The sequence below is a fragment of the Pseudophryne corroboree genome, chromosome 4 (assembly GCF_028390025.1).
Source record: "Pseudophryne corroboree isolate aPseCor3 chromosome 4, aPseCor3.hap2, whole genome shotgun sequence".
Lineage (NCBI taxonomy): Eukaryota > Metazoa > Chordata > Amphibia > Anura > Myobatrachidae > Pseudophryne > Pseudophryne corroboree.
The window spans coordinates 204,866,741-204,894,680 of record NC_086447.1 but is presented as its reverse complement, the minus strand read 5'-3'; the positions used below and the strand labels follow the sequence as shown (position 1 = coordinate 204,894,680).

The following is a 27,940-nucleotide window of genomic DNA, read 5'->3' as shown; positions in this document are numbered from 1 at the left end:
AAAAGTATATGTAAATGTGTGCCGCGATCCCGGACTTCTCCGGCGACCGCGGCAGTGAGGGAGCCCCCGGCACGCTGTGCTGTGTGTGCGCGTCGGGGGAGAGGGGAGCCACTGCAGTCGGGAGATCAGCTCCCGCTGCAGCGATCAGGTGTACGCCGCCGGGGTCCGGGAGCTCTGCTCCCGGCGACCGCGGCAGTGAGCACAGCCCCTCGGCGCACTAGCTGTGCGGGGGGAAAAGGGTGAGCCGCTGCGGCTGGGAGCTCAGCTCCCGCTGCAGCGCGCTCTGTAGTTGCCTGTGCTGGGGAACGGGAGCTCTGCTCCAGGCGCCTCAGCACGCTGGAAGCGGCCAGCCGTGGCAGCCGGGATGAATGTCCTGGGCTGCTAGGCAGCAGGGAGAGTGCGCCGCTCAGGGGGGACCAGGCTAGGGGACCAGGGGATGATTAGGCTGGTGAGTGCTGGGGTCCGGGAGCTACGTTCCCGGCATCTCAGCGCTGCACAGGACACAGAGCAATGGCAGCTGGGACAAGCGTCCGGAGCCGCCGGGCTTCAGATCAGGGGGGTGCGCCGCACTGTGCAGCGAGGCAACAAAGTGAGTGCCGCACTGGGGGGACAGGGAGAGCCAGCTCCCTGGACCCCAGTGGCAGGCAGGCAGGCAGGCAGGCTGGAGGATGGGGGAAGCCAGCCCCATACCTCCAGCACTGAGAGAGAGAGCCCTAGCAGCCAGGCTGCAGGGCTAGGGGAGCCCAGCTCTGAGCACTGGGCACATTAAAACAAAAACAATGTATTCAACTGTAATAATAAGATTTTAAACCTACCAGTAAATCTTTTTCTCCTAGTCCGTAGAGGATGCTGGGGACTCCGTAAGGACCATGGGGTATAGATGGGCTCCGCAGGAGACATGGGCACTCTAAGACTTTAGATGGGTGTGAACTGGCTCCTCCCTCTATGCTCCTCCTCCAGACCTCAGTTATAGAACTGTGCCCAGAGGAGACGGACAGTACGAGGAAAGGATTTTTGTTAATCTAAGGGTGAGATACACACCAGCCCACACCATACACACCGTACAACATGGTATATACTAAACCAGTTAACAGCATGAACAAAACAGCATCAGCCAGAGACTGATCTCAACTGTAACATAACCCTTATGTAAGCAACAACCATATACAAGCCTTGCAGAAATAGTTCGCACTGGGACGGGCACCCAGCGTCCTCTACGGACTAGGAGAAAAAGATTTACCGGTAGGTTTAAAATCTTATTTTCTCTTACGTCCTAGAGGATGCTGGGGACTCCGTAAGGACCATGGGGATTATACCAAAGCTCCCAAACGGGCGGGAGAGTGCGGATGACTCTGCAGCACCGATTGAGCAAACATGAGGTCCTCCTTAGCCAGGGTATCAAACTTGTAGAATTTTGCAAAAGTGTTTGAACCCGACCAAGTAGCTGCTCGGCAAAGCTGTAATGCCGAGACGCCTCGGGCAGCCGCCCAAGAAGAGCCCACCTTCCTAGTGGAATGGGCCTTTACTGAATTTGGTAATGGCAATCCAGCCGTAGAATGAGCCTGCAGAATCGTGTTACAGATCCAGCGAGCAATAGTCTGCTTAGAAGCAGGAGCGCCAACCTTGTTGGCTGCATACAGGACAAACAGTGCCTCTGTTTTCCTAACCTAAGCCGTCCTGGCTACATACATTTTTAAGGCCCTGACTACATCCAGGGACTTGGAATCCTCCCAGTCACCCGTAGCCACAGGCACCACAATAGGTTGGTTCATATGAAACGACGAAACCACCTTAGGCAGAAATTGAGGACGAGTTCTCAACTCTGCTCGATCCACATGGAAAATCAGATAGGGGCTCTTGTGAGACAAAGCCGCCAATTCGGACACCCGCCTCGCAGATGCCAAGGCCAACAACATGACCACCTTCCAAGTGAGAAATTTTAATTCAACTGTTTGAAGAGGTTCAAACCAGTGTGATTTAAGGAACTGTGGCCCTCATTCCGAGTCGTTCGCTCGGTAATTTTCTTCGCATCGCAGTGAAATTCCGCTTAGTACGCATGCGCAATATTCGCACTGCGACTGCGCCAAGTAATTTTACAATGAAGATAGTATTTTTACTCACGGCTTTTTCTTCGCTCTGGCGAACGTAGTGTGATTGACAGGAAATGGGTGTTACTGGGCGGAAACACTGCGTTTTCGGGGCGTGTGGATAAAAACGCTACCGTTTCCGGAAAAAACGCAGGAGTGGCCGGAGAAACGGGGGAGTGTCTGGGCGAACGCTGGGTGTGTTTATGACGTCAAACCAGGAACGACAAGCACTGAACTGAACGCAGATGCCGAGTAAGTCTGAAGCTACTCTGAAACTGCTAAGTAGTTTGTAATCGCAATATTGCGAATACATCGGTCGCAATTTTAAGAAGCTAAGATACACCCCCAGTAGGCGTAGGCTTAGCGTGAGCAACTCTGCTAAATTCGCCTTGCGAGCGATCAACTCGGAATGAGGGACTGTAACACCACGTTAAGGTCCCACGGTGCCACTGGGGGCACAAAAGGAGGTTGAATGTGCAGCACTCCCTTTACAAAAGTCTGGACTTCTGGGAGAGAAGCCAATTCCTTCTGAAAGAATATAGATAAGGCCGAAATCTGTACCTTAATGGAGCCTAACTTTAGGCCCATATCCACTCCTGTCTGTAGAAAATGGAGAAAACGACCCAGCTGAAAATCTTCCGTAGGAGCATTCTTGGCTTCACACCAAGACACATATTTCCTCCAGATACGGTGATAATGCTTCGCCATTACCTCCTTCCTAGCTTTGATTAGAGTAGGGATGACTTCCCCCGGAATACCCTTCCTAGCTAGGATTTGGTGTTCAACCGCCATGCCGTCAAACGTAACCACGGTAAGTCTTGGAACACACAGGGCCCCTGTTGTAACAGGTCCTCCCCGAGAGGAAGAGGCCACGGATCTTCTGTGATCATTTCCTGAAGATCTGAATACCAGGCCCTTTGAGGCCAATCTGGAACAATGAGTATTGTCTGCACTCTTTTTCGTCTTATGATTCTCAGTATTTTTGAGATACGTGGAAGTGGAGGGAACACATAGGCCGACTGAAACACCCACGGTGTCACCAGGGCGTCCACCACCACTGCCTGAGGGTCCCTCAACCTGGATCAATACATCCGAAGCTTTCTGTTAAGGCATGACGCCATCATGTCTATTTAAGGAAGTCCCCAACGACTTGTTACTTCTGCAAAGACCTCTTGATGAAGTCCCCACTCTCCTGGATGGAGATAGTGTCTGCTGAGGAAGTCTGCTTCCCAGTTGTCTACTACCGGAATGAAGACCGCTGACAGAGCGCTTACATGATTTTCCGCCCAGCGAAGAATCCTGGTGGCATCTGCCATTGCTGCTCCGCTCCTTGTCACGCCCTGGCGGTTTACATGCGCCACGGTTGTGACGTTGTCTGATTGGATCAGAGCGGGTAGGTTGCGAAGAAGACTGTCCGCCTGTTGCAGGCCGTTGTATATGGCCCCTAATTCCAGCACATTGATGTGTAGACAAGCCTCCTGGCTTGACCATATTCCCTGAAAATTTCTTCCTTGTGTGACTGCTCCCCATCCTCGGAGGCTCGCGTCCGGGGTCACAAGAACCCAATCTTAAATGCCAAACCTGCGACCCTCTAGAAGGTGAGCACTCTGGAGCCACCACAGTAGAGAGACCCTGGCCCTGGGGGACAGGCTTATCCTCCGATGTATCTGTAGATGGGACCCTGACCACTTGTCTAGAAGGTCCCACTGAAAAGTTCTTGCATGGAACCTGCCGAACGGAATGGCCTCGTAGGCCGCCACCATCTTTCCCAATACTCGAGTGCATTGACGAACTGACACTCTTTTTGGTTTCAGCAGGTCCTTGACCATGCTCTGGAGTTCCTGGGCTTTTTCCATTGGGAGAAAAACCCTCTTTTTTTCCGTGTCCAGAACCATGCCCAAAAATGACAGCCCAGTAGTCGGAACCAACTGCGACTTTGGTAGATTTAGAATCCAGCCGTGTTGTTGTAGTACTCTCAGGTAGAGAGACACGCTTTTTAGCAACTGATCTCTCGATCTTGCCTTCGTCCAAGTATGGGATAATTGTGACCCCCTGCTTGCGCAGGAGCACCATCATTTCCGCCATTACCTTGGTGAAAATTCTCGGGGCCGTGGAAAGCCCAAACGGCAACATCTGAAACTGGTAATGACAATCCTGTACAGTGAATCTCAAGTATGCCTGATGAGGAGGATATATGGGGACATGAAGGTATGCATCCTTTATGTCTAGTGACACCATAAAATTCTCCCCTTCCAGGCTGCAGATCACTGCATGGAGAGATTCCATCTTGAATTTGAACCTTTTCAAATATAGGTTTAGGGATTTTAGATTCAGAATTGGTCTGACCGAGCCATCCGGCTTTGGGACCACAAATAGGGTTGAATAAAACCCTTTCCCCTGTTGCCCTAGGGGAACCTTGATAATCACCTGCTGTTGACACAGCTTTTGTATGGCAGCTGAAACTATTTCCCTCTTTGGGGGAGAAGCTGGCAAGGCAGATTTGAAAAATCGGTGTGGAGGCACATCTTCGAACTCCAGTTTGTAGCCTTGGGATACAATTTCGACCACCCAAGGATCCAAATCCGACTGAACCCAGACCTGACTGAAGAGACGAAGACGTGCCCCCACCGGTGCGGACTCCCGCAGCGGAGCCCCAGCGTTATGTGGTGGATTTTGAAGAGGCCGGGGAGGATTTTTGCTCCTGGGAACTAGCTGTAGCTGGTGTTCTTTTCCCTCTACCTCTGGCGAGGAAGGAAGAGCCCCGACCCTTTCTGAACTTATGCGACCGAAAGGACTGCATCTGGTATTGAGGTGTTTTCTTTTGCAGTGGGGGAACATAAGGCAAAAAAAAAAGACTTATCCGCGAGGCCCTCCCCAAATAAAACTTCACCTTTGTAAGGCAAAGCCTCCATATGTCTCTTTGAATCAGCATCACCTGTCCATTGACGGGTCCACAGGGACCTTCTAGCAGAAACTGCCATGGCATTGGCTCTTGAACCCAACAGCCAAATATCTCTCGCAGACTCTCTCATATATAACGCTGCGTCCTTAATGTGACCCAAGGTCAACAAAATACTATCTTTATCTAAGGTGTCAATGTCAGATGACAAGTTATCTGCCCACGCTGCAATTGCGCTACCCCACCCATGCTGACGCTACTGCAGGTCTGAGCAGGGCTCCCGTAGTCACATAAATTTATTTTAAGGTAGTTTCCTGTCTGCGATCCGCAGGATAATTTAGGGCCACCGTGTCCGGGGACGGTAGTGCAACCTTTTTGGACAAGCGCGTCAAGGCCTTGTCCACCGTGGGCAAGGATTCCCACCATAATCTGTCCTTTGAGGGAAAAGGATACGCCATAATAATTCTCTTGGGAACCTGCAGTCTCTTGTCTGGAGTTTCCCAAGCCTTTTCAAATAAAGCGTTCAGCTCATGAGATGGGGGAAACGTTACCTCAGGTTTCTTTTCCCTAAACATGCAGACCCTCGTGTCAGGGACAGAGGGATCCTCTGTGATATGCAAAACATCTTTTATTGCAATAATCATATATTGAATACTCTTGGCCACTCTTGGGTGCAACCTCGCATCATCATAGTCGACACTGGAGTCAGAATCCGTGTCGGTATCAGTGTCTGCTATCTGGGAGAAGGGACGTTTATGGGACCCTGAAGGGTCTTGTAACACAGCCAAAGCCATGGATTGACTCCCTGCTTTGTCCAATCTCTTATGTAATAAAGTCACATTAGCATTTAACACATTCCACATGTCCAAGCAATCAGGTGTCGGCTGTGCCGACGGAGACACCACCACCATCTGCTCTGCATCCTCCCTAGACGAGCCTTCCGATTCAGACATGTCGACACACACGTACTGACACCCCCAAACACACTGGGATATCTGAATACGGGGACAGACCCACAATAAAGCCCTTTGGAGAGACAGAAAGAGAGTATGCCAGCACACACCCAGCGCCACTAGATAATGAAACAAAGTCCCAACCTGTAAAGCGCTTAATCTACATAATTTAGCACCAAATAAATGTGCCCCCCTCTTTTTTGTCCCCTGTTACTTGTTCAGCAGTGGAGAGACCGGGAGCAGCTTCTCTGCAGCTTGCTGTGGAGAAAATGGCGCTGGTTAGTGCTGGAGGATCAAGCTCCGCCCTCTCGACGGCGGGCTTCGGTCCCGCTCTTTTTCTTTAAACTGGCAGGGGATTTATTATATACTGCCTCTGCAGTATCTATATAACTGTGCCAGACTTATTTGAGGTGAAAATTGCTGCCCAGGGCGCCCCCCCTGCGCCCTGCACCCGTGCTGTGCCTGTGTGTGTGTGGGAACAATGGCGCGCAGCGCGACCGCTGCGCGGTACCTCATGAAGATCTGAAGTCTTCTGCCACCTTTGAAGTCTTCTTGCTTCTTACACTTACCCGGCTTCTATCTTCCGGCTCTGTGAGGAGGACGGCGGCGCGGCTCTGGGATGAACAGCAAGGATGACACCTGTGTTCCGACCCTCTGGAGCAAATGGTGTCTAGTAGCCTAAGAAGCAGAGCCCATCAGTCCAGGAAAGTGGGTCTGCTTCTCTCCCCTCAGTCCCACGATGCAGGGAGCCTGTTGCCAACAGTGCTCCCTGAAAATAAAAAACCTAACAAAAGACTTTTCAGAGAAACTCAGTAGAGCTCCCCTGCAGTGCATCCAGTCTCCTCTGGGCACAGGATCTAACTGGGGTCTGGAGGAGGGGCATAGAGGGAGGAGCCAGTTCACACCCATCTAAAGTCTTAGAGTGCCCATGTCTCCTGCGGAGCCCGTCTATACCCCATGGTCCTTACAGAGTCCCCAGCATCCTCTAAGACGTAAGAGAAAATATATATATTGTGTTATGAGGCACTGCAGTGCCTAGGTATGTGGAGCCTGTGCAGGGCACAGGCTCAGAGTATATTTAAAGGGAAACACATGTGTTTAAATGTAATGTATTTAAAGGTAAAATGCACTTACTTGGTTGTGTGTCCCAGGAGGGGGGAATCCATGGCTGTGCAGGCTGATGGATTCTCCTAGACCTTTTCCCCAAAAACTGAATACTTTCCCTTCCAGCCTCAGACTTGAAAGTGGCATTGGAAGAGAGAGGAGAAGCTCAGCTTTGAAACAAGCTGAGTGGTTTTCTGGAGCTCCATGGAGGTCACCCGTAATGGCCAGGAAACCCTGACCGTGTATCTGGGCTGCCCAGCTCTGGAGCCCGAATCCAGGCTGCAGACAGTGGGCTAGGTCCCGGGCAGGTTTCTGGAAGTCAGTTTAGGCGGGAAAACTTCCCCCAGCCTAGACTGAACGGCACCGGGGCGTATCCTGATCCTCCAGGATGGGACAGTCAAAGGAGAGTGACCACTCCCCAGTGTCCATAGAGGACAATGGTAGCTGTGCATGTGACCAAGGCATGCACCGCCCATGGGTAAACATTGATAGGTTGTAAACCACAGGGCGGGCTTACCCCCTGTGGTAGTGTGTATTGGAGTAGGATAAAAGGAGGGCAGTTGCCCCATGAAAAGTGAATTGTACCATGTTCACTCTGCTGTAAACATCTCGCTGTATTGCTGAAGTTCTTTTCAGAACTATTTGTTGGCATTAAAACATCATCTGCCTCAAGAAGATTGCGTCATCTTGTGACCTACAGGGCTATGCGAAACCTAGCCCCGTTCACCGGCTGTCTAGGGTGAATCAACGTCTCCAAGTTCCGCCTTCCGCCAGCTACCGGTAGAGGACTAGTGGGGATTCGTCTATACCACACAGGTGTGGTAAGGCAGCGTGTCGGCACATACAGAGCAGAACCGTGGTTCCAAATGCCACGGCAGGTTAGGAGTTTGGTGGTGGCAGCATAAACCCGCCCACAGCGCAGTGGGTAGAGTCAGTAACAGGCGGTTACTGACGGTAATCGGGAATCCCCTATGTGGCCAGGTCCCGTGTGACCTGAACATCCAATCTGTGTACTGGGGACGGGACGCGAAAGCGGTGACTGCTTTTTGTTCGGGAAAGCCGTCCGGTCACACCTTCCAACATCTGAATGAATGTCCTTGAGTCCGGATTTGGTGTACACATTGGAACGAGTTTTATGAAGGACGTAACAATCACATTCCGTCCTTTATTAGCTTAAACAAGGTCACTAGCGATATTGCAAGGTTTGATGTGCAGCACATCAAACCTAGCGTCGGTCACTAGCGACCACGGGAGCGCACATTCACCCGTGCACACAGGTGGTCATTCCGAGTTGATCGCAGCGAGCAAGTTTTGCTGCTACTGCGATCAATTAGTCCATGCCTATGGGGGAGTGTATTTTAGCTTAGCAGGGCTGTGATCGCTTGTGCAGTCCTGCTAAGCTAAAAAAAATTCAAGCAAAACATGACCAGTCCTGGACATACTTACCCTGTACGACGATCTCTGCGATGCTGGAGCCGGCTTTGATGTCAGACATCTGCCCTCCGTTCTCCTGGACACGCCTGCGTTTTCCTTACCACTCCCTGAAAACAGCAGCCAACGGTCCGGATCCGCCCAGGAACGCCTTCTTTCTGTCAATCTTCTTGCAGTCGGCTCTGCGACCGCTTTCTTCGTAGGATGCGACGTAACCCTGTCGCCGGGCAATGTTGCGCACACGTGTAGTGCGGCCGCCACGCATGCGCATTCCGGACCCGTTCACACCGCAGCGACAAACCACTGCGTGCAAATGGGTCGGAATGACCCCCACTGAGCGGTGTAGGTGATTTGTCGCTGTGAAGCGGCAAATCGGCTCGACATAGCTCCGGTAACAGAATGCCAGCACATGGCGAAGGTGAATCTAATCCTATACTATCACCACACTGACACATTACACTGGGGGATAACGTTACACTGTAATGCACTGTCCTCCCACACCAGTGTGAAAGCCATTACAGCAGACAGATCAGTAACACATCGCGTAACATACTGTGAAACTCGCCACCCCCAGCCACACCTATGGCAGCATGCACGGTACATGTGCAGGGTAGTGTCATACTACTGGAGTATTTCCTGAGGCATTTTTATCTTCAAGGAAAAAGTTACAAAATAGAAAATCTGGTTGAAATGAATGGGCTTTGCCTAGAGAGTGTCACATAAGCAGATCAGTTTCTGCTTCCATACCTTTCGGAAAAAAAGAAGTGCTTGAGGCCAGCAACTTGACTATCTGAAAAAAAGAATAAAAAAACAACAAATCACTAAAATACAAAAAAAAAAAACAATTAAAATATATATACCTAAGGCAGTTCATTCAGGATTTTTTTGTAAGCCTTAAGGTGGCCATACACTTATGCATCTTCTACGAGGGAGAAGTCGCAGAAGATTTCCCTTGAACCGCCCGGCAGCTTCCCGGGCAGCAGGATCTCATATGCGGTCCTTTTGCAATCTTCGGCTCCGATCCGATGCTCACGGGACCGAGCAACTGATCGGAGGTAAAACACATGCGATTTGCCAGTTTTCATCCAATTTATCGGCCTGAAACGTCGGAATCAGACGAAATCGGGCAAAATCGCACTAGGGTATGGGTACCTTCAGTCTGATGTATCAGAGGACAGGTGTTGCCCATAGCAACAAAATCAGATTTTAGCTATCATTTCACAGAACGTACTAGGAGGTAAATAATGACTATAAACTGGTTGCTATGGGCAACATTCTCTGTAAGAAGATGATACATCCCTCTCCCAGCTATAATAGGAGAGACCATTTCTATATGTGCGTGTAAACGTGCCTCCCGTAGTGTATTCTGTAATGTGCACATACAGTATACATATCTCACCCTCATCACATGATTTAAAAACAAAGAGCCACATCCCACACATTCCCCGGTGCAAGCACTAAGCCACCTCTGATCACATGACCGGGATGTCCACCCTCTACCTCTCGTACTACAACTCCCAGAATCCACTTGAGCTCCGGTCACTGTGGCTGCCTCTGGGAGATGTAGTTTTCTGAGCGCTTGTGATAAGCGGCGGCCCATAGTACATGGGAATACAAGTCCCAGGTTACCTTGCGCGGGTGACGTCACTGTGTGTGAAACTAGGGTGGGGGTCTGTACATAGGGGAGACAGGGACAGCAGGCCCCGTGCGAAGATCACCTCATGCCCTGCAACAGGCTTGTAGGCAATTCGCAGCAGTAGCATGGTGGCGCAGCTGCCATAGCCTGGCATTGGGGCAGGCTGCGGGCTCCACATGCTGCAGGTTTGGGAGGATGTAGCATGAACCATCCTCTGGGTCAGCAGATGTGTTACAGGGGGAGACATCAGCATTCTGCATTAAGGCTCAGGGATTGTGATGGGAATATGGTCTCTCAGTCCTAGCTGTGCAGCAATGCAGCATTTATTTCCACACTAATAATGTACATATGCCTCATGGTGGATGATTACTGCTGGACATTGCATAGCTCCTTCCCATAGGGCATAGGTCTGTATGTAAGGTTACTTGGCTGCTGCTGCTGACACAGAATCCCGCTGCTACAGTTAAGTACAGCAGCACTTTATAAGCACACACTGAAGAGACCGCCTGCTGCTATATGTGTATGTGTCTTACATTCTGGTGCTGGGCAGACATATTTTTCAGGTTCATTATAAAATAGGGACATGTAAGGGTAGCAATATGGGGTGAGTTGTGGAGCTGGACCCACAGAAGCATTTACGCACGTAACGTCTGGCTGATTTTTCGCTGAGCGGAGGAAAACTGACTTCAGAATGGCCCATATCCGAGATTTCCCAGCACAGGTCAGTATGAACAGAATATATGTGCGTTATGGTAATAATCCTTAGCATTTCCCCCCAATACAATGTTTATTCGATGCATCATATCTCCCATTTCATTTACTCAACCTCTACGGTAACCCTTGTAGTGCGCTCAATACGGCTTCCTTGCCAGGTACATTGGTGGGTAGTATAAGCAATCCATGGAATTCACGCTTTTATTGCCTGTGTATTGTAACTTAAATGTAGATCATCTAATATATAAATAAATAAATAAATAAATATATATATATATATATATATATATATATATATATATACATACATACATACACTAGCTGAATACCCGTGCTTCGCTACGGAATTTAAAGAAAAATGCCAGTCTTTGTCAAGCCGCACCTCTGGGCTTGAGATATTTGTGGTTGTTGTAATTGTCCTTTCACACTGGCTGAACCATTCATTGAACAATTGTGCTTGCTCAGTTTCTAGTCATTCTTTTTTTTTCTGTAGGGATCCAGGATGGATCCAGAGCGCCTCTTCACCAAGCTGGAACGCATTGGGAAGGGCTCGTTTGGAGAGGTGTATAAAGGGATAGAGAACAGCAGCAAAGAAGTGGTGGCCATCAAGATCATAGACCTGGAGGAGGCAGAAGATGAGATTGAAGACATTCAGCAAGAAATCACAGTTTTGAGCCAATGTGACAGTCCTTATATTACTCGTTATTATGGCTCCTACCTCAAGGTAATGTGTTAAACAAACTAACTTAGCTGTGTGTTACTGTAGGACTCTCCTATTGGGTTTGCATCCTGACCACTGAGATGCCAAACACATCCGGTCCTATTACACTGGTAGGTTTGACCGATGGTCTCTGTCAAATTATGGCTTTTGAACATTCCGGGATGCACTAAACTATTTCTTTATGCATTTTGTTTTAATATTCATCTTTTTCTACCTAGGGGTCAAAGCTTTGGATCATTATGGAGTATTTGGGTGGGGGATCGGCACTAGACTTGGTAAGAACGTTTAAAGACTATAAAAATGTATTTTGTATGTGTTCATAGCTGTTACGCCATCATTTCTTCATCCCTGTACTTTTTCATGCTGCAGTTGAAACCCGGCCCGCTGGAAGAGTCCTATATTGCCACAATGTTACGGGAAATCCTTAAGGGCCTGGATTATTTACACTCTGAACGAAAGATCCATCGAGACATCAAAGGTGGGACACTGCTACAGCAATCTGCTGTTATTGCTCATCTTTATCTATATTGCTGTTTCTACTGTTTTATTTTCCAGTGCCGTAATGCAGGGTGTGCCCCTGCCCAGCCTGCAACGCCAAAGGAGTAGCACGGCTGTTTTACAGTGCGGGTTGTGTGGAGAGGCATCTCCCTGCAAGGAAAGCTGCAGGGCACATATTAAGGGTGCACCCAGCAGCTGCCCTCCTGCTTCTCTGCAGTGTCCCTGGCACTTACTGTTTGCAATGGGGGGGGGGGGGGAATAGATCCTCAATGTTTGAAGCGGAATGGATGAGAATTCTAGACTCATGTCTAGACTCACTTATGCATCTTTTTACTGGAATTGATGCACGAAATGCAGCAACCAGTGAGATGTTTCACATTCTGAACTACACATCAAAATGGTGATTAGAAACTGGTTGCTATGTATTTCAGCATATCATTTTGCACTGTTGGTGATACACCAATTTTCTGAAATGTCCTTAAAACTTCTGCAGCCATAAACTTGTTATTGGAAAATGAGTAACTGTCTCGAAGGGGTACGGAACTTCCAGTACTCACTAGTAAGCGATGGACCACTATTTCTGATGTGCCTGACAATAAACGTCTTAAAAAAAAAAAAAAAAAAAAAAAAAGGGATCAAAATTGGAACCAGCAACTAATATCCTGTTATCCTGACTTCCGTTGTGAGAAACTTATAAAAAGAGATTGTGCGGATGCGACTGTGAGATACATAGTAGACAGTAATTTGATAACACTCTTCGCATGGTTTCATGAAGGCTCGGTCATGCCTATCAAATACTGATTAGTTACTCTGAGGGGGCGATTATACTGGTGCAGTAGATATGATATACAGATGTGTCCACATATGTCTTTGCTCAAATTTCACCAACTACCCCCATTAGGCGTTCCATGGACTTTGCACCTTAGTCACGCCAAGTGTTTTCTTTAAATATGTACATTGACTACTGGGGGCTAGTATTCATGTACTTCTGTGTGCAATTAAGTCAAAATGGCAAAAGAAAGAGTTCTGAAATGAGTGACCGCGCCATGTATCGTTAAGGTTCATCTTTGACTTTTGTTATAAAGGAATTGGTATAATCTAGTGTCCCTTGTACACTGTGGGCTGTATCCAATTAGCTGTCATAGTCTTGTGGGCCAAAAAAATGTGTTTTCATGTTGTTGTTGTTTTTTCACCCTATCCTTGTATGTAAGTGCGCATTTTTCGTGCAAAAATACATAGGTCCCGCGAAAAGCCACAGACCTATGTATTTTTGCGGCACTTTTTGCGTACAAAATAGTCACTTATCTTGGACTTGGCTTTGTCTGTCTCAATTCCCGAAAAGGGCCGACATCTGGGGGATAAGCGCTGGTTAACGGGGCCAATAGGATAGCCCCCAGCGAACCAATTAGCAGTGGGATGTATAAAGTATTGCATATACTATGTAATACATCCCTCCACCTATTGCAGACATACCGGATTTTAATAATGCTGGTATGCGTGAGTACATTTCTCTCAGGACAGCTCCTCCGATGTAGAGCTTTCCCGGTGTAGTCCTGACTTTGGGGATTATGACCTGGACGCCCTACTGGTCAGGCGCTGCAGTTGGCCTGTGCATGTGCAGTCAGCAGGAGGCTGTACTTCAGATCCTTCTCTGGAAGCTCTGCGGAGCTTTGTTGCCGATCGCTCCACAAAGTTTTGCTTTCCTTAGCTTGCTGCATACTGGCACATCGCAGCCCCACATAATTCTATCTCCGGTATCTGATGCAGATATGCAGCCAGCCTTATTAACAATAGCAATATAAAAAGTTATCTTTTGAGGAAAAATAGGTGATAAATATGTATAAACACATAGAAACAAGAACAGTGCTTTGTTTTCAAGACTGTTTGGACCAAGGACCAGGGACAGGACAAGGCGTCATCTGTTGCTTGCCCCTAAGGGCCCGATTCTGAGGTGGGAGTAAATCAAAGAACAGTTTGCAACAGTGCACCTAGGTAAAACCATGCTGCAGTGCAGGTGGGGCAGATGTATAATGTGCAGAGAGATGTAAGGGTTTATTTACAAAACACTTTTGGTTGTGTATATGCAGATATTTAAGGGGACAACCGGGGCCGGTGCTAGGGTGTGTTCGGCGCCCCCCTGCAAACTATAAATTTGCGCCCTACCTCCCATAGATTATAAAGGGTCAATGCGCCGCAAAAATAGAGTGCCGGACCCCTTGCAATTATGTGTGTGTGTTTTATAATCTAAAATGTGTGGGTGGGTGCATGTCTCAGCTAATTACCGCTGAAGGTATCTGCTCCACTCCACTGATCCCGTCTTCTGCACACTTGTGTTTTTTTTTTTTTTTTTTTTAAGTCCGAGCCTTCAGATCTGCAGACATGTAAAAGTACAGAATCCTATGTATGTATGAATCCTAGCAAGTCAAGTGGAGCCAATATAATGTGTCCCAATCGTTACCACCAGGAGACACATATCGCATTGCATGGAGAACCATGCAGTTTCGACAGGCATTCCTGGGAGGTGATTGGAGGAAGTCTAATGGCGGTAGGCGTGTCAATGTCAGGGACTGCATCAAAAGATGCAGTTCCACTGGCACTCGCAGCTATGATACAGTGGACATTCTGAGCACCACAGGGATGCTTTAACGTCTCATGGTGCGACTGATGTTTGGTCGATGGCCAAGCTGCTGCAGCTATTGCAGATCCACCCACCTCTAAATCAGGCCCAGTATTAATACGCCCCCACCCCACCACCCAGATAGCAGTAATATACCCCCATAATATTAATAAGCCCCCACCCCACCACCCAGATAGCAGTAATATACCCCCATAATACTAATACGCCCCCACCCCACCACCCAGATAGCAGTAATATACCCCCATAATATTAATAAGCCCCCACCCCACCACCCAGATAGCAGTAATATACCCCCATAATACTAATACGCCCCCACCCCACCACCCAGATAGCAGTAATATACCCCCATAATATTATTAAGCCCCCACCCCACCACCCAGATAGCAGTAATATACCCCCATAATATTAATAAGCCCCCGCCCCACCACCCAGATAGCAGTAGTATACCCCCATAATATTAATAAGCCCCCACCCCACCACCCAGATAGCAGTAATATACCCCCACCCCACCACCCAGATAGCAGTAATATACCCCCATAATAGACCCCCACCCCACCACCCAGATAGCAGTAATATACCCCCATAATATTAATACACCCCCACCCTGATACCAATATACCCCCCATAATGTTACTACAACCCCATCCTCTTAACATAACCCCCACAGATAACATGATTAATACATCCCCCTATACCTCCACATATACTTACCTCACCAGGAAGTAGGCTACCTGGTCGCTGCAGACTGTGGAGCTGGTGCTTGGGAAGAAGGAATGACAAACTAGTCACAGACATGGTAAGGAGAGGAAGGGGTGGAGACTAGGGTAGGGTAAGCAGAGACATAGGGTAGAGGAGAGAAAGGGACGGGGCTTCATGGAGCATAGGGGGTGGAGTCTGAGCCATGAATGAGTAGAGGCATCGTCACTGCAGCCCATTGGTGACAGTGAGAGATAAGCAGTTCCTCATCAGTTGTTGCGTGACCGTAGAGCCAGGGGAGGCTATAGTTTTTCCGAACATGCAGGTCTTCCACTCTGACCTTAGTTCCCATGCCTGCTGCTGCTGGGAGGAGGGATGAGCTAGGTGGACCTCAACCATCTCCCTCTCTCCCTGCACCACATGACAGCAGCTCTTGAGATTACAGCGTAAGGCCAAGTGGGGATATTCTTCCCCATCATGTGCCAATAACCCGTGTTCATAGCTGGCGGTCTGAAAGGGGTATGACTTGCTCTTTTTTGCTGTGTTCCCACCTCAGAATCAGGTCCATAATGCTGGCAGATTAACCATTTCTAAAAGTGGATTAGTTAATTGTAGATCTAACTAGTAGCAGATGATATTATGTGAGTGATTGAGCTGAAGAAAGTAATCATTTCCAGGTTTGGGAAGAATTTTTTTTTTTCCCCTGTGTCAGCTCTCACACTGTGGGATTGGTTTTGCTTTCCCCTAAAGAAGCAGCATTAGAACGTATGAAAAATTGAGTTGTCTCTATTGTTTTCCAAGCTTACTGCAGTATATAATTTCTTTACCTGTGTTTATGGTAGATGAAACTTATGAAACCACTACCACTGTTTCTGTAAATAGCAACGGAAAACATGGAATTCAAAGAGCTGTATAATATACATGAAATAACTGGAGCGTTCACAGTCAGGGGAAAACGCTAAGGGGTATATGCAATTGCGGTTGAATTCCCGAAATTGTCGAATTTCGGGTCATTTTCGACCAAAAAAAAAAATCGCCTATGCAATTCAGTGCTTTCCGACCAAAAAACGGACTTTCAAAATTCGACTTTTTGAAATTCGACTTTTTGCAAATTCGACTTTTCTGCAATGATACAAGTGCTGCAATTCGACCAAAGCATATTCAATTCAAGTTTGGAAATTCGACAGCAGTGCTTTTAGACAGCAAATTCGTCATTTTCAATCCGCCACACTTTGGAGGGTGAAAACAAATAAAAAAAATTTAAACATGTTTTTTTTTGTGTTTTTTTTTGGGGGGGAATAGCAGATCTATTTATATTAGAAGGGATTAGGTACTTTTTTTTTTTTTTTTTTTTTGGAGGCACAAATATTATTTATATATTTTTTAAAATTTTTTTTTTTTTTTTTTTTAATGCTGGAACGGTGAAATCATAAAAAAAAATGGCGTGGGGTCCCCCCTCCAAAGCATAACCAGCCTCGGGCTCTTCGAGCTGGTCCTGGTTCTAAAAATGCGGGGGAAAAATTGACAGGGGATCCCCCGTATTTTTAAAACCAGCACCGGGCTCTGCGCCTGGTGCTGGTGCCAAAAATACGGGGGACAAAAAGAGTAGGGGTCCCCCGTATTTTTAACACCAGCATCGGGCTCCACTAGCTGGACAGATAATGCCACAGCCGGGGGTCACTTTTATGCCGTGCCCTGCGGCCGTGGCATTAAATATCCAACTAGTCACCCCTGGCCGGGGTACCCTGGGGGAGTGGGGACCCCTTCAATCAAGGGGTCCCCCCCCCCCCAGCCACCCAAGGGCCAGGGGTGAAGCCCGAGGCTGTCCCCCCCCATCCAATGGGCTGCGGATGGGGGGGCTGATAGCCTTTTGTGATAATAAAAAGATATTGTTTTTTCCAGTAGTACTACAAGTCCCAGCAAGCCTCCCCCGCAAGCTGGTACTTGGAGAACCACAAGTACCAGCATGCGGGAGAAAAACGGGCCCGCTGGTACCTGTAGTACTACTGGGAAAAAAATACCCAAATAAAAACAGGACACACACACCGTCGACAGTAAAACTTTATTTCATACGTCGACACACACATACTTACCTATGTTCACACGCCGACATCGGTCCTCTTCTCCATGTAGAATCCACGGATACCTGAAAATAAAAGATCAATATACTCACCTCAGCCATGGTCCAGAGATAAATCCACGTACTTGGCAAAAAAACAAACCGAACACCCGCTCCATGCCGGACTGAAAGGGGTCCCATGCTGACACATGGGACACCTTTCCACGAATGAGACCTGTCAGTGACAGCTGTCACAGAAAGGTCTCTAAGCCAATCAGGAAGCGCAACTTCGTTGCGCTCACCTGATTGGCTGTGCGCTGTCTGTACTGTGACAGCACATCGCAAAGCCGCTCCATTACTTTCAATGGTGGGAACTTAGCGGCTAGCGGTAAGGTCACCCGCCGGTCAGCGGCTGACCGGCGGGTGACCCCACCGCTACCCGCAAAGTTCCCACCATTGAAAGTAATGGAGCGGCTTTGCGATGTGCTGTCACAGTACAGACAGCGCACAGCCAATCAGGTGAGCGCCACGGAAGTAGCGCTTCCTGATTGGCTGAAGGGACGTCAGTGACAGGAGTCACGTGATGTACCGGCATTCGGGAGAAAGGGGTCTGATGTGAAAGCATTGGACCCCTTTCTAGTCCGGTATGGAGCGGGTTTTTGCGTGTTTTTTTTTTTTAAACAAGTACGTGGATTTTACTCTCTGGACGTGGATTTATCTCTGGACGCTGGAAGGTGAGTATAATTTTTTCACAGGTACCCTCGGATCGTCGGAGACCGTGGCAGTCGGCGTGTCAACATAGGTAAGTATGTGCGTGTCGGTAGTGTGTAATAAAGTTTTACTATCAAGGTGTGTGTGTCCTGTTTTTATTTGGGTATTTTTTTCCCAGTAGTACTACAGGTACCAGCGGACCCGTTTTTCTCCCGCATGCTGGTACTTGTGGTTCTCCAAGTACCAGCTTGCGGGGGAGGCTTGCTGGGACTTGTAGTACTGCTGGAAAAAACAATATCTTTTTATTATCACAAAAGGCTATCAGCCCCCCCATCCGCAGCCCATTGGATGGGGGGGGGACAGCCTCGGGCTTCACCCCTGGCCCTTGGGTGGCTGGGGGGGGGGGACCCCTTGATTGAAGGGGTCCCCACTCCCCCAGGGTACCCCGGCCAGGGGTGACTAGTTGGATATTTAATGCCACGGCCGCAGGGCACGGCATAAAAGTGACCCCCGGCTGTGGCATTATCTGTCCAGCTAGTGGAGCCCGATGCTGGTGTTAAAAATACGGGGGACCCCTACTCTTTTTGTCCCCCGTATTTTTGGCACCAGCACCAGGCGCAGAGCCCGGTGCTGGTTTTAAAAATACGGGGGATCCCTGGCCAATTTTTCCCCTGCATTTTTAGAACCAGGACCAGCTCGATGAGCCCGAGGCTGGTTATGCTTTGGAGGGGGGACCCCACGCCATTTTTTTTCCGGGTTTTTCACATTTTTTTACCGTTTTTTAAAATCGCGGCAAAATCCGCCAAATCGGCCGATTTTCGCCCGCGACTCTGGCGAATCCGTTTTTCATTGAATATGGTGAATTCCGGAAGCCACCTTCCGGGATTCACCTGTCGAATTAAAAAACGGCGAAAATTGCCGCGAATTCGACCGCAATTGCATATACCCCTAAATATCTAGAAGGGGTTTCCAAATGTTTGATTGTGGAAGAAAGCAAAACAAAATACAATAGAATTAGGAAGTGTGTATATGTATATATAGGTAAAAGTATGTTTAATAAAAAAAAGTAAAATAAAGCACCACATTAATAGTAACCTTCTTTTCATACAAGTCCATTTGATGGTCTTGCCAAGTAATATATTGCTTTGTAAGTAAATACAACTCAGGATAATGAATCCATGTCAGAGTCATGATATGAGTCGGGTGTGGTCGCTGCACCTCAAGTCATTGATAATGTCAAATATTACCTTTAAACATAAGCTATATACTATTACGGACTAAGTATGCTATTGGCGCACTGAGTACCATAGGGGTACGCACTTAGTGTAGCAGACGCTAGGCCGTGGGCGCGACGCACGAGCGACACGCACGCTCACGGATTCACGCTTCGTATCAAGCACGCATTAGGCGTACCGAGTACCGTACTGCTACGCTATTGGCGTAGCGGACGCTGCGCCGTGAGAGAGACACGAGCGGCGCAGACGCTCACAGAATGATACACAGTAAACCTTATTAATAAAACACAGTATGAATATGCTTATACTCTAAACCCTTGTAGTCAAATACTACAATGATGTAACGCTTAAAAACCTTAACAATGTGTATGCTGTTTGAGCGATTGAGACGCTAAGAAAAGCCCTTTGCAGTAAACAGTGAAAACACAAGACCTGGTTTGGATTTAAAACCGCAGCAGTTCTAACACTGCCGTGGATTGTTTAGAGAAAAAGGGGAAACACAATACAAGTTATACACTACAAACTAACAGGGAAATCTAAACAGAATATACATGAACAATAGCGAACAACCGCAAACAAGAGCGAACAGAATGAGAAGACAATGAGAACAAATGGCAAACAAAATGGATAACAAAATGGCTACAGAGAAATATACATACGTGGGGATGATTCGCAAGCGCTTCCTGGATCCAGCCCTCGGCATTCAGAGAGAAAGCCTTCAGAGAGAGTGAGTGACTGGCCAGGCAATGGTGGTCTTTATATACACAACATACATTAACAATACAATGGTCCCTATAATCTCATTGTTCATTGGACACAAGAATGTGTCTCCACATTATAGCAAAGGTCATAGGTGGATTTGAACAGGTGGGCTGTGTCTTTCTCCAACTGCTCTGGTGGGAGGTATCCTCAGGATTCCAGCCGCATGTGTAATTTACAGCAAATACAATATATGTTCATAAACTACTTTTGCACATAACTATACGCAGGAGCGAGCGATCCTTTCCTAACCAACACCGAAATGTTACCCTTAAAATACCCTACAGCTGGATACTAGACACCACCTTTCAACCTTTATCTGACCCTTCCTATCATGCAAAGAGGAATCTCTCTGTCCAGGAACCGTTTAAACTAAACATACTCGCTGACATTGTCTAGGGGAATATTTACTACAAAACACACCATATGGGTTAAATATGCTACGATCGAGTCGCCCGCTACACGTTCACAAACCCGACCGTAAATGCGCATACCACGCGCCAAGGCGCACGGCCGTAGAAGCTCCATTACGCAAAGTGCGAATATGCGCACACACGACAGAGCGAGTGCGCGCGCAGCGGGCATGTGCATGGGGTTAGTACAAGGCATATGCATCATGATATTTTTCGACTTTGACATCATTTAAACTGTTGTTTTTGTTGTTTGACATCTCATTGGCTGCCATTATAGCCAAGGTGTAAGGCTTGTATTCTCATTGATGAGAGAGTGGACTGACTAATAATAAGGCTATCTGTGATTACTCTGATCTGCCACTTGTCTCCTCCTCTCTCTGTTACTGGTTATTCTTGTCTGCTGTCTGGTCATTTTTGTGGTAGCATTGCAGGGTACAATGTTGTTAGATTTGTATAACATACGTTAGGCTGAAAGAGCATGTAATCTTTAATAACCAAGAACCACTGGAAGCCAGGAGAGTGAATAACACTTTACTTTTTAACAAAGCTGCAGTAGAATGTCCGAGTAATGCTGAGAAATGTATTGTACCTTGGCTCATATCTGAATATTTCTATTTGGGGTTTAATGATCACTTAAAGTTTGTAAATGTTCCTTTTAGGCCTTCAAAAATAGTTCTTACCATACTTAATTACAGTAGTTTGTATTGTATGGGATTTTAGTTTCTATCATAATGTCACTGCATTTATAGCCACCTCTTTGTGTTCTTAGCTGCAAATGTATTGCTGTCAGAGCAAGGAGACGTGAAGCTAGCTGATTTTGGGGTAGCAGGTCAGCTGACCGATACTCAGATCAAGAGAAACACGTTTGTGGGCACCCCATTCTGGATGGCACCAGAAGTCATCAAGCAGTCCGCCTATGATTTTAAGGTTGGAAGCCCTGTGTGTACCCATGTGAGTTTTTGCCAAACAGAATACACTTTTATCATTAACTGTTTTCATTCTTCTCTGGCTCTCTAGGCAGACATCTGGTCCTTGGGCATCACAGCCATTGAGCTGGCCAAAGGTGAGCCTCCATACTCTGACCTCCATCCCATGAGAGTCTTGTTCCTCATTCCCAAAAACAACCCTCCATGTCTGCAAGGCCATCACAGCAAACCATTTAAAGATTTTGTGGATGCTTGCCTGAACAAAGACCCCCGATCTGTAAGTGTCTCTTTTTTTTTTTTTTCTCTCTTTCTTTTCTATTAAATCTAATTATTTCCTGCTGTTGGGTAATATAGCCCATATATTAGGTGAATCACTAATTCCCCCGACGGCTGGTCAGTTTGCAAACTCCAATGATCGTCGATTTGTTGAATGATCGACAAAACGCATATTAAAAATCCTGACTTGCTGATTCCGATCATTTTGGGTCAGAGTCGAGAATTTCTAACATTTTGGATTGTGCCAATTTTATCTTTAATTTTTTTTTTTTTTTCAGTGATTGTTGACGTTTGGGTTTCATTAGGCTAAATCTAATACCTTATTAACAATGCAATTCATGCATTTACTGACCTGATGGAAATGAGATGTGAGTGTATTACTGAGGGTACTGATCTAGAGCAGGGTAGAACATATGGGGATAGGATCAGATCGGCGGCCGAGGGGAATGCCAGTCGAACTCGGATGCTTTTTTTTTTTATTAGAATTTTTTTTATTTTTTTAGGGGCAATCATGTACAAGGTTAAACCATCCTAGGAAACTGGTGTACCATGCATGTGATGCTTTATATATAAATCATTGATTATCTTGTTATCTATTTTTGTATTCCATTTGATGCCTTTAATAAATCATTATCTGTATGTAGAGGCCCACGGCCCGGGAGCTGCTCAAACATCGCTTCATTTTGCGTTACACCAAGAAAACCTCCTTCCTTATGGAACTGGTGGAACGATACAGGCGCTGGAAGTCCCAGGGCCACCGCGATGACTCCAGCTCTGACGAGTCTGATCTGTGAGTAAAGCGAGAATATGTCATTTCTCAGTCGGTGTCAGAATGATTGCGTGGTCTGTTAGGTGACTGAGAGCGTTTGGTAACCCCCACTGCCTTGTTCTTGTGATGGCCAGGGATAACGAAGATGAGAGAAATCCGAGCCAAACCCCTCACTGGTCATTTCCAGAAACCATGAGACCCTCATCCATGAGCAGACTGCAGTGGGGATACCAGCAGGTACATGTGTGTATCATGGGGAACGTGCACTTCTGTTCTTTACATCTAATCTAAATATTATTGGCTATCAATGTGTTTAATTTGTGTAAGACAAACAATTTGCCAGGGCTGCATTCACCATATACTGCAGGCACACTGACACTTACCTAGGGCAGTACTGCTCAGGAGACAGCGTAGAAATACCCTCCCCCCCTGCTTTATTCAGATCAGCCAGAAAATACTGATGTGTGATAGGAGCATGTAGGTTGCATGATTAAGTACAGGAACAAGTATACACGTATCCTAGATACAGTGGCTGCAGACATCCCAAGGACCTAACCATTGACCAATAATCAGAGACATTGCTAAGGCCGAACATTGGTTCCGCCCGCAAAATTGTTGCCTCTATTACGTTTCCTATGGGCAACTGGGGGAAGGGTATTTAGCAATTTCTATCTGACAGGTGCGGATTCTTTAGGAACTAGTACCTGCCAGAGTTTTCTAAACTCCACCATAACAGTCCAGGTTTTAAGGATATCCATGCTTGAGTACAGATGGTTAAATCAAATTGTCTGAGGTACCAATTAAGTCACCTGGGATCAAGCATGGCTATCCTTCAAACGTGGACTGTAATAGAGGAGTTTAAGAAACTTTGTGTTAAGGCTTAATGGACAGTGGAGTTCTTGCTTCTGTTATCAGGGCCAGGACTACATATATTGACCTGTTCAAAGGGGAAAATGTATTCAGCTCCCAAGTCTTTACAGAAGTATTCGCATGGGTGTCATGGTGTTCTTGGGGCAGGTGCCTGTTTATTGATTCCACACTGTCACCTGTGTGAGTGGAACATCAGTCCGGATTACTGTACTTCCCTCCTCTATTTCCAAACCAGACTGTTGCAATGGCCTATTAGATACAATGCATAGGCTTAAAAATGTCACCCAATATCATATTTGTAATGTATATAATGCACTGATTATGCCTGCACTGCTAAATCTCTCAAACAGATTATTTAAAAGTAAACTATTTGTAGATGACATCTCTTACGTATTGTCATTGTGTTGTGCTTGACTCTGAAGCCAGCGGAAGTGATAAAACGACTGCCACGATCACACTGTTTATCGGCGCTGGTAACTCCCGTATTCCAGGAGGTGAGATCCTATACTTCTATCAGTCTTACTGTGTAATAGGCTGAAGCAGCCCAGTGATTGTACTAAACTGTACCCTTTACTAGACAAAAGTCCAATATGTTCTACGCAGTTCTTCTATAGACAACACAGCAGATTAGAAATAAGTAGCCGGCTTCTTCAAAGAAAAGGCACCAGAAGAGAATGTATAAGGTGCTGATGTTGCTATAACTTGAGCCCAGCTTTAAAGTTAACAGTATCTGAATTTACTTATAAAACAACCACATTAGTTAATTAAATTCATATAAAATATTATATAATAAAGCTAAATAAAAAGCCACATATAGCTATGATAAGATTGCTCCGGTGCCATCAGGAAAATAGTAATACCACACATGTCTAACAAGCTGCGGCACTCAGAGGCTGTACACAGTCATTAAAGTGGAAAAAGTGTATTTAGGTCATCACAACAATCCCAACGTTTCGGGGCCGTGGCGCCCCTTTGTCAAGGTGATACCGTCACGGCCCGGAAACGTTGGGATTGTTGTGATGACCTAAATACACTTTTTCCACTTTAATGATTGTGTACAGCCTCTGAGTGCCGCAGCTTGTTAGACATGTGTATCTATATTCCTATAGTATTATTTAGTAAAGGTAGATTTTAATAGGTTTTAGTAGGTTTAATCAATGAAAGTTGATCTATGTTAAATATATCCCCTAGTGACGTCCTACATGAATACAGTCGTTCTTGGTCAGCACCATAAAAAACAGATACATTGGATGTCCAAAGGAACCAGTAATTTGCCTCTGAAGATATGGTATATTTAACAGTAATGGAGGAATGATGCCATAGAAGCTGATTAATGTTCACAAAGAGGATGGGCAAATTGAGAAGGCTTACCTATTTTCGATTGGCTGTTGTAAGGAGGTGTCCAAAGATGTGTCCCCGAAACACTAGCTTTGTCGCAAAGTATATGAATATGCAGATGGGGATTGGCAACAGTGGTTACTTGCCTATTAGTTCTCCTTAACAAGTTGTCAGTACTGGAGCCTGAGCTGAAGGCCCCATATCTGCAGATAGACCTTTCATTCCTTTAGAATTCTAGCTTTCACGAGCAGGGCCCTCTTCTCTCATCTGCTTTCACGTCTCTTACTTAGCCTATTTTATTTTCGGGTGGCATTCGATATCCCGGCGCTGGGATCCCGACAACTATTTTTCCTCTTGGGGTGTCCCGGACACCCCTAGAGGGAGAATAAATAGCGTGGCGAGCCCGCAAGGGGCTCTGTTGGGCTCGTCCCACGGCTAGCATTTTGGTGGTTGGGATCCCGACAGCCGGCCAAGCGTAGTAGACCCCTTAGTTTCAATACTCCCTTTGACAGCACCAAATCTCTTAATTTTTCTGCCACCCTGATACTTATGTCATCTGCTGCTGTAGTTATGTTTATATACCCTGTACTTGTCCTATATTTTATTGAATTGTAAGTCACTGTTGTCTTGTTTTTGCTTATTTGTTTATGTACTCTGTAAATTGGGCGCTGCGGATCCCTTGTGGTGCCATATAAATAAAGGATATTATTATTAGTAGTAGTATTAGTATATAACAACCCTCAGCTTGCTGTTCATCTAATATTTGCCTTTGGTAAAAGATGTATATCAGAGGTTTTTATGGTTCATGTGGAACGCTGATTTAAAAAAAAAAAATTAAACGGGGTCAAAACAGACCGATTTGGAAGTGATGCAAGTAACTGTGCACCTGGGCAAAACCATGTTGCACTGCAGATAGGGCAGATGTAACCTGTGCAGAGAGAGTTAGATTTCGGTCAGATGTGTCCAAACTGAAATCTAAAGTGTAACAATAAAGCTTTGTGGGCTACATGCAAGAGCAACCAGTATTTACCCTGCTAGAAAACATATACATTTATTTGCTGCCCTTGCATGGCAACATGGCTTGTTCCACAGATACAAAGCTACTTGCTTTTTGTTTTTACTTTAATTCCAAATCAGAATCAGGTCCTCTGTGACTGTGATGCTCCTAATGTTCATTGACAAGCTGCATTCCTGTATGGCTAAAGCCCACAAACAGGCTGTCTCTACTGTGCAGTACATATTGTGCTGGCATGGCTCTCCACACTTGTCTCTCTACCGAGGCGAAGCGGGAAGCACTAGCACCAAGATGTATTATCATCTTGGCTGCCAGAGAGGGGGAGTGAAAACTCCCCCCTCTGGCGATACCTGTCAGCGGTCACAGCGCATCAGCCCAGTGCTGTGTCTCCATGCCCGGCCAGCTCCTGTGCGCATGCACGAGATCTCGCTATTATCACAAAATCTCCAGAGCCAGCAGCCACTATAGTGGCTGACAATGGGGAAATTACACCTGCAGCTGTCAAACTCGATAGCTGCAGGTGTCGGAATGTTCATACATTGCCTCCGCATATCGGCATGCTAACTTTTAGATAGCAGTGCCGACATAGAGCCCCTGTCATGCACCGCACACTGCAACTATATCATACTGGGAGGACGACTTGGGAGCATTATCAGTGCACTAATCCCCCCCCCCCCCCCCCACCCTCTCAAAGATATTGGCGCGTGTTACAGCTACCCCTTAATACCTTGACATGTTTCCTGGTGTCCCGGTTTCATCAGCATAACACTTAACGTGTTTTTCTCTAGCATCCGTAAGGGATGTTGGGGACACATTAGTACAATTGGGTATAGACGGGGTCCAAAGGAGCCAGTGCACTTTAAATTTCTTCCACTGGGTGTGCTGGCTCCTCCCCTCTATGCCCCTCCCACAGGCAGTTTAGAAAAAAGTACCCTCAGGAGTGGATGCATACTCTACTCTGCTAGCTCCAGAGTTTTTCTTCAATTTATTTTAAACTCTAGTTTATTTCGGTATGCTGTTTGGGCAACAGCATACCTGCGCCGTGGGAGTTAGGGGAGGGGACGGTCACCGGCCTCCTGAGATGCAGAGCCGCTTCCCCGCTGCAGGACTACCGTCCTGAGGGGTGGTTTGTTCAGCGGAACACTGCGTCTTGGCTGTCGCAACTTCAGCACGCCGCACACCCCTAACATAGCCTGAAGGTGATGGTCGGGGGGTGAGTACACACCGGGGGCCCCGCCAGGGGGGTCCTCCGGTTCTTGGTGCAGCAACAGCACGGGTGAGGCATACGGGTACCTCCCTCCGCTATAGCCCCTGCATAAGACTGGCAACCAATGGCTGTACCTAGCATTCATGTATAGCTACAGCAGGTTTAGGAGACAGGGCCAGTATAAATATATATAGGTAGCTCCGGCGCCATTACGGGGGGGGCAGAGCTACATCAGAGCAGGCTTAGCTGCATTTTAGCACCTTCCTCTGCATAAGCAGCAGCAGCCTCACACAGCTCCTCCAGACTGTCACACGCTGGATCACTGGTACAGGGTGTTTAGTTAGGGGGAGAGACGCTATTTGTGCACAGATTAATTCCTCTGAGGGACTTACATTGTAAAAACAGTTCTCACAGTTAAGGTGCATACACACTGTGAGATTCGGGCTCTGCCCGATTCTCACTATGCGACGGGCTAGGTCGGCATCGCAAGCACATAATGACTGTGCTTGTGATACTATGTGCGATTTTGGCTAAGTGTCAATTTTGACCATCTTTTATACTAGATAGACTGTGCAGGAAAGTCAATTTTGACTATCTATGCTTGCGAGGCCGACCACGCATCGGCATCGAATCGGGATCGCAAGGTGACTTTCACGTTGTGATCTGCACTAACTTTTCTTACGATTTTGACTATATAGTCATAATCGTAAGAAAATATCTCACCGTGTGTACACACCATTAGATTAAAACGCTGACGACCTCACTGGGGCTCTGCAGCATTGTGTGTGCTGGGTCCTCTCTTATTTGTGTCTCCTCTCACATGCAATAGGGCAGGCATGGATTGTTATCAGTCTGCTGTTGTATGTGTACTGTATGTTTTCATAATGGTACAACAAAAGTTATGCAGTGCGTGTCATACCAGACTTTCCCCTCTTTCATCTGATTCTATATCATGTGAGCAGTGTAGTCAATCCTCCCAAAATGC

General features: G+C 46.9%; 1 protein-coding gene across 3 annotated transcripts in view; it reads left to right on the top strand.

Moving 5' to 3' along the window:
• Window positions 1-10,087: 10,087 nt before the first annotated feature.
• STK25 (serine/threonine kinase 25) overlaps window positions 10,088-27,940 on the top strand; it is a 29,772-nt gene continuing 11,919 nt past the window's right edge. The window contains exons 1-9 of one of the 3 annotated variants that reach the window (XM_063915823.1): window positions 10,089-10,831; window positions 11,318-11,548; window positions 11,764-11,820; window positions 11,915-12,023; window positions 21,324-21,481; window positions 21,572-21,757; window positions 22,401-22,546; window positions 22,660-22,768; window positions 23,818-23,889. In XM_063915823.1, the coding sequence (XP_063771893.1) occupies window positions 10,802-10,831; window positions 11,318-11,548; window positions 11,764-11,820; window positions 11,915-12,023; window positions 21,324-21,481; window positions 21,572-21,757; window positions 22,401-22,546; window positions 22,660-22,768; window positions 23,818-23,889 (1,098 nt within the window). In that variant the 5' untranslated portion in view covers window positions 10,089-10,801. Of the gene's footprint in view, window positions 10,832-11,317; window positions 11,549-11,763; window positions 11,821-11,914; window positions 12,024-21,323; window positions 21,482-21,571; window positions 21,758-22,400; window positions 22,547-22,659; window positions 22,769-23,817; window positions 23,890-27,940 lie in introns of all 3 variants that reach the window. The other 2 variants (XM_063915824.1, XM_063915825.1) reach the window with 2 other exon arrangements.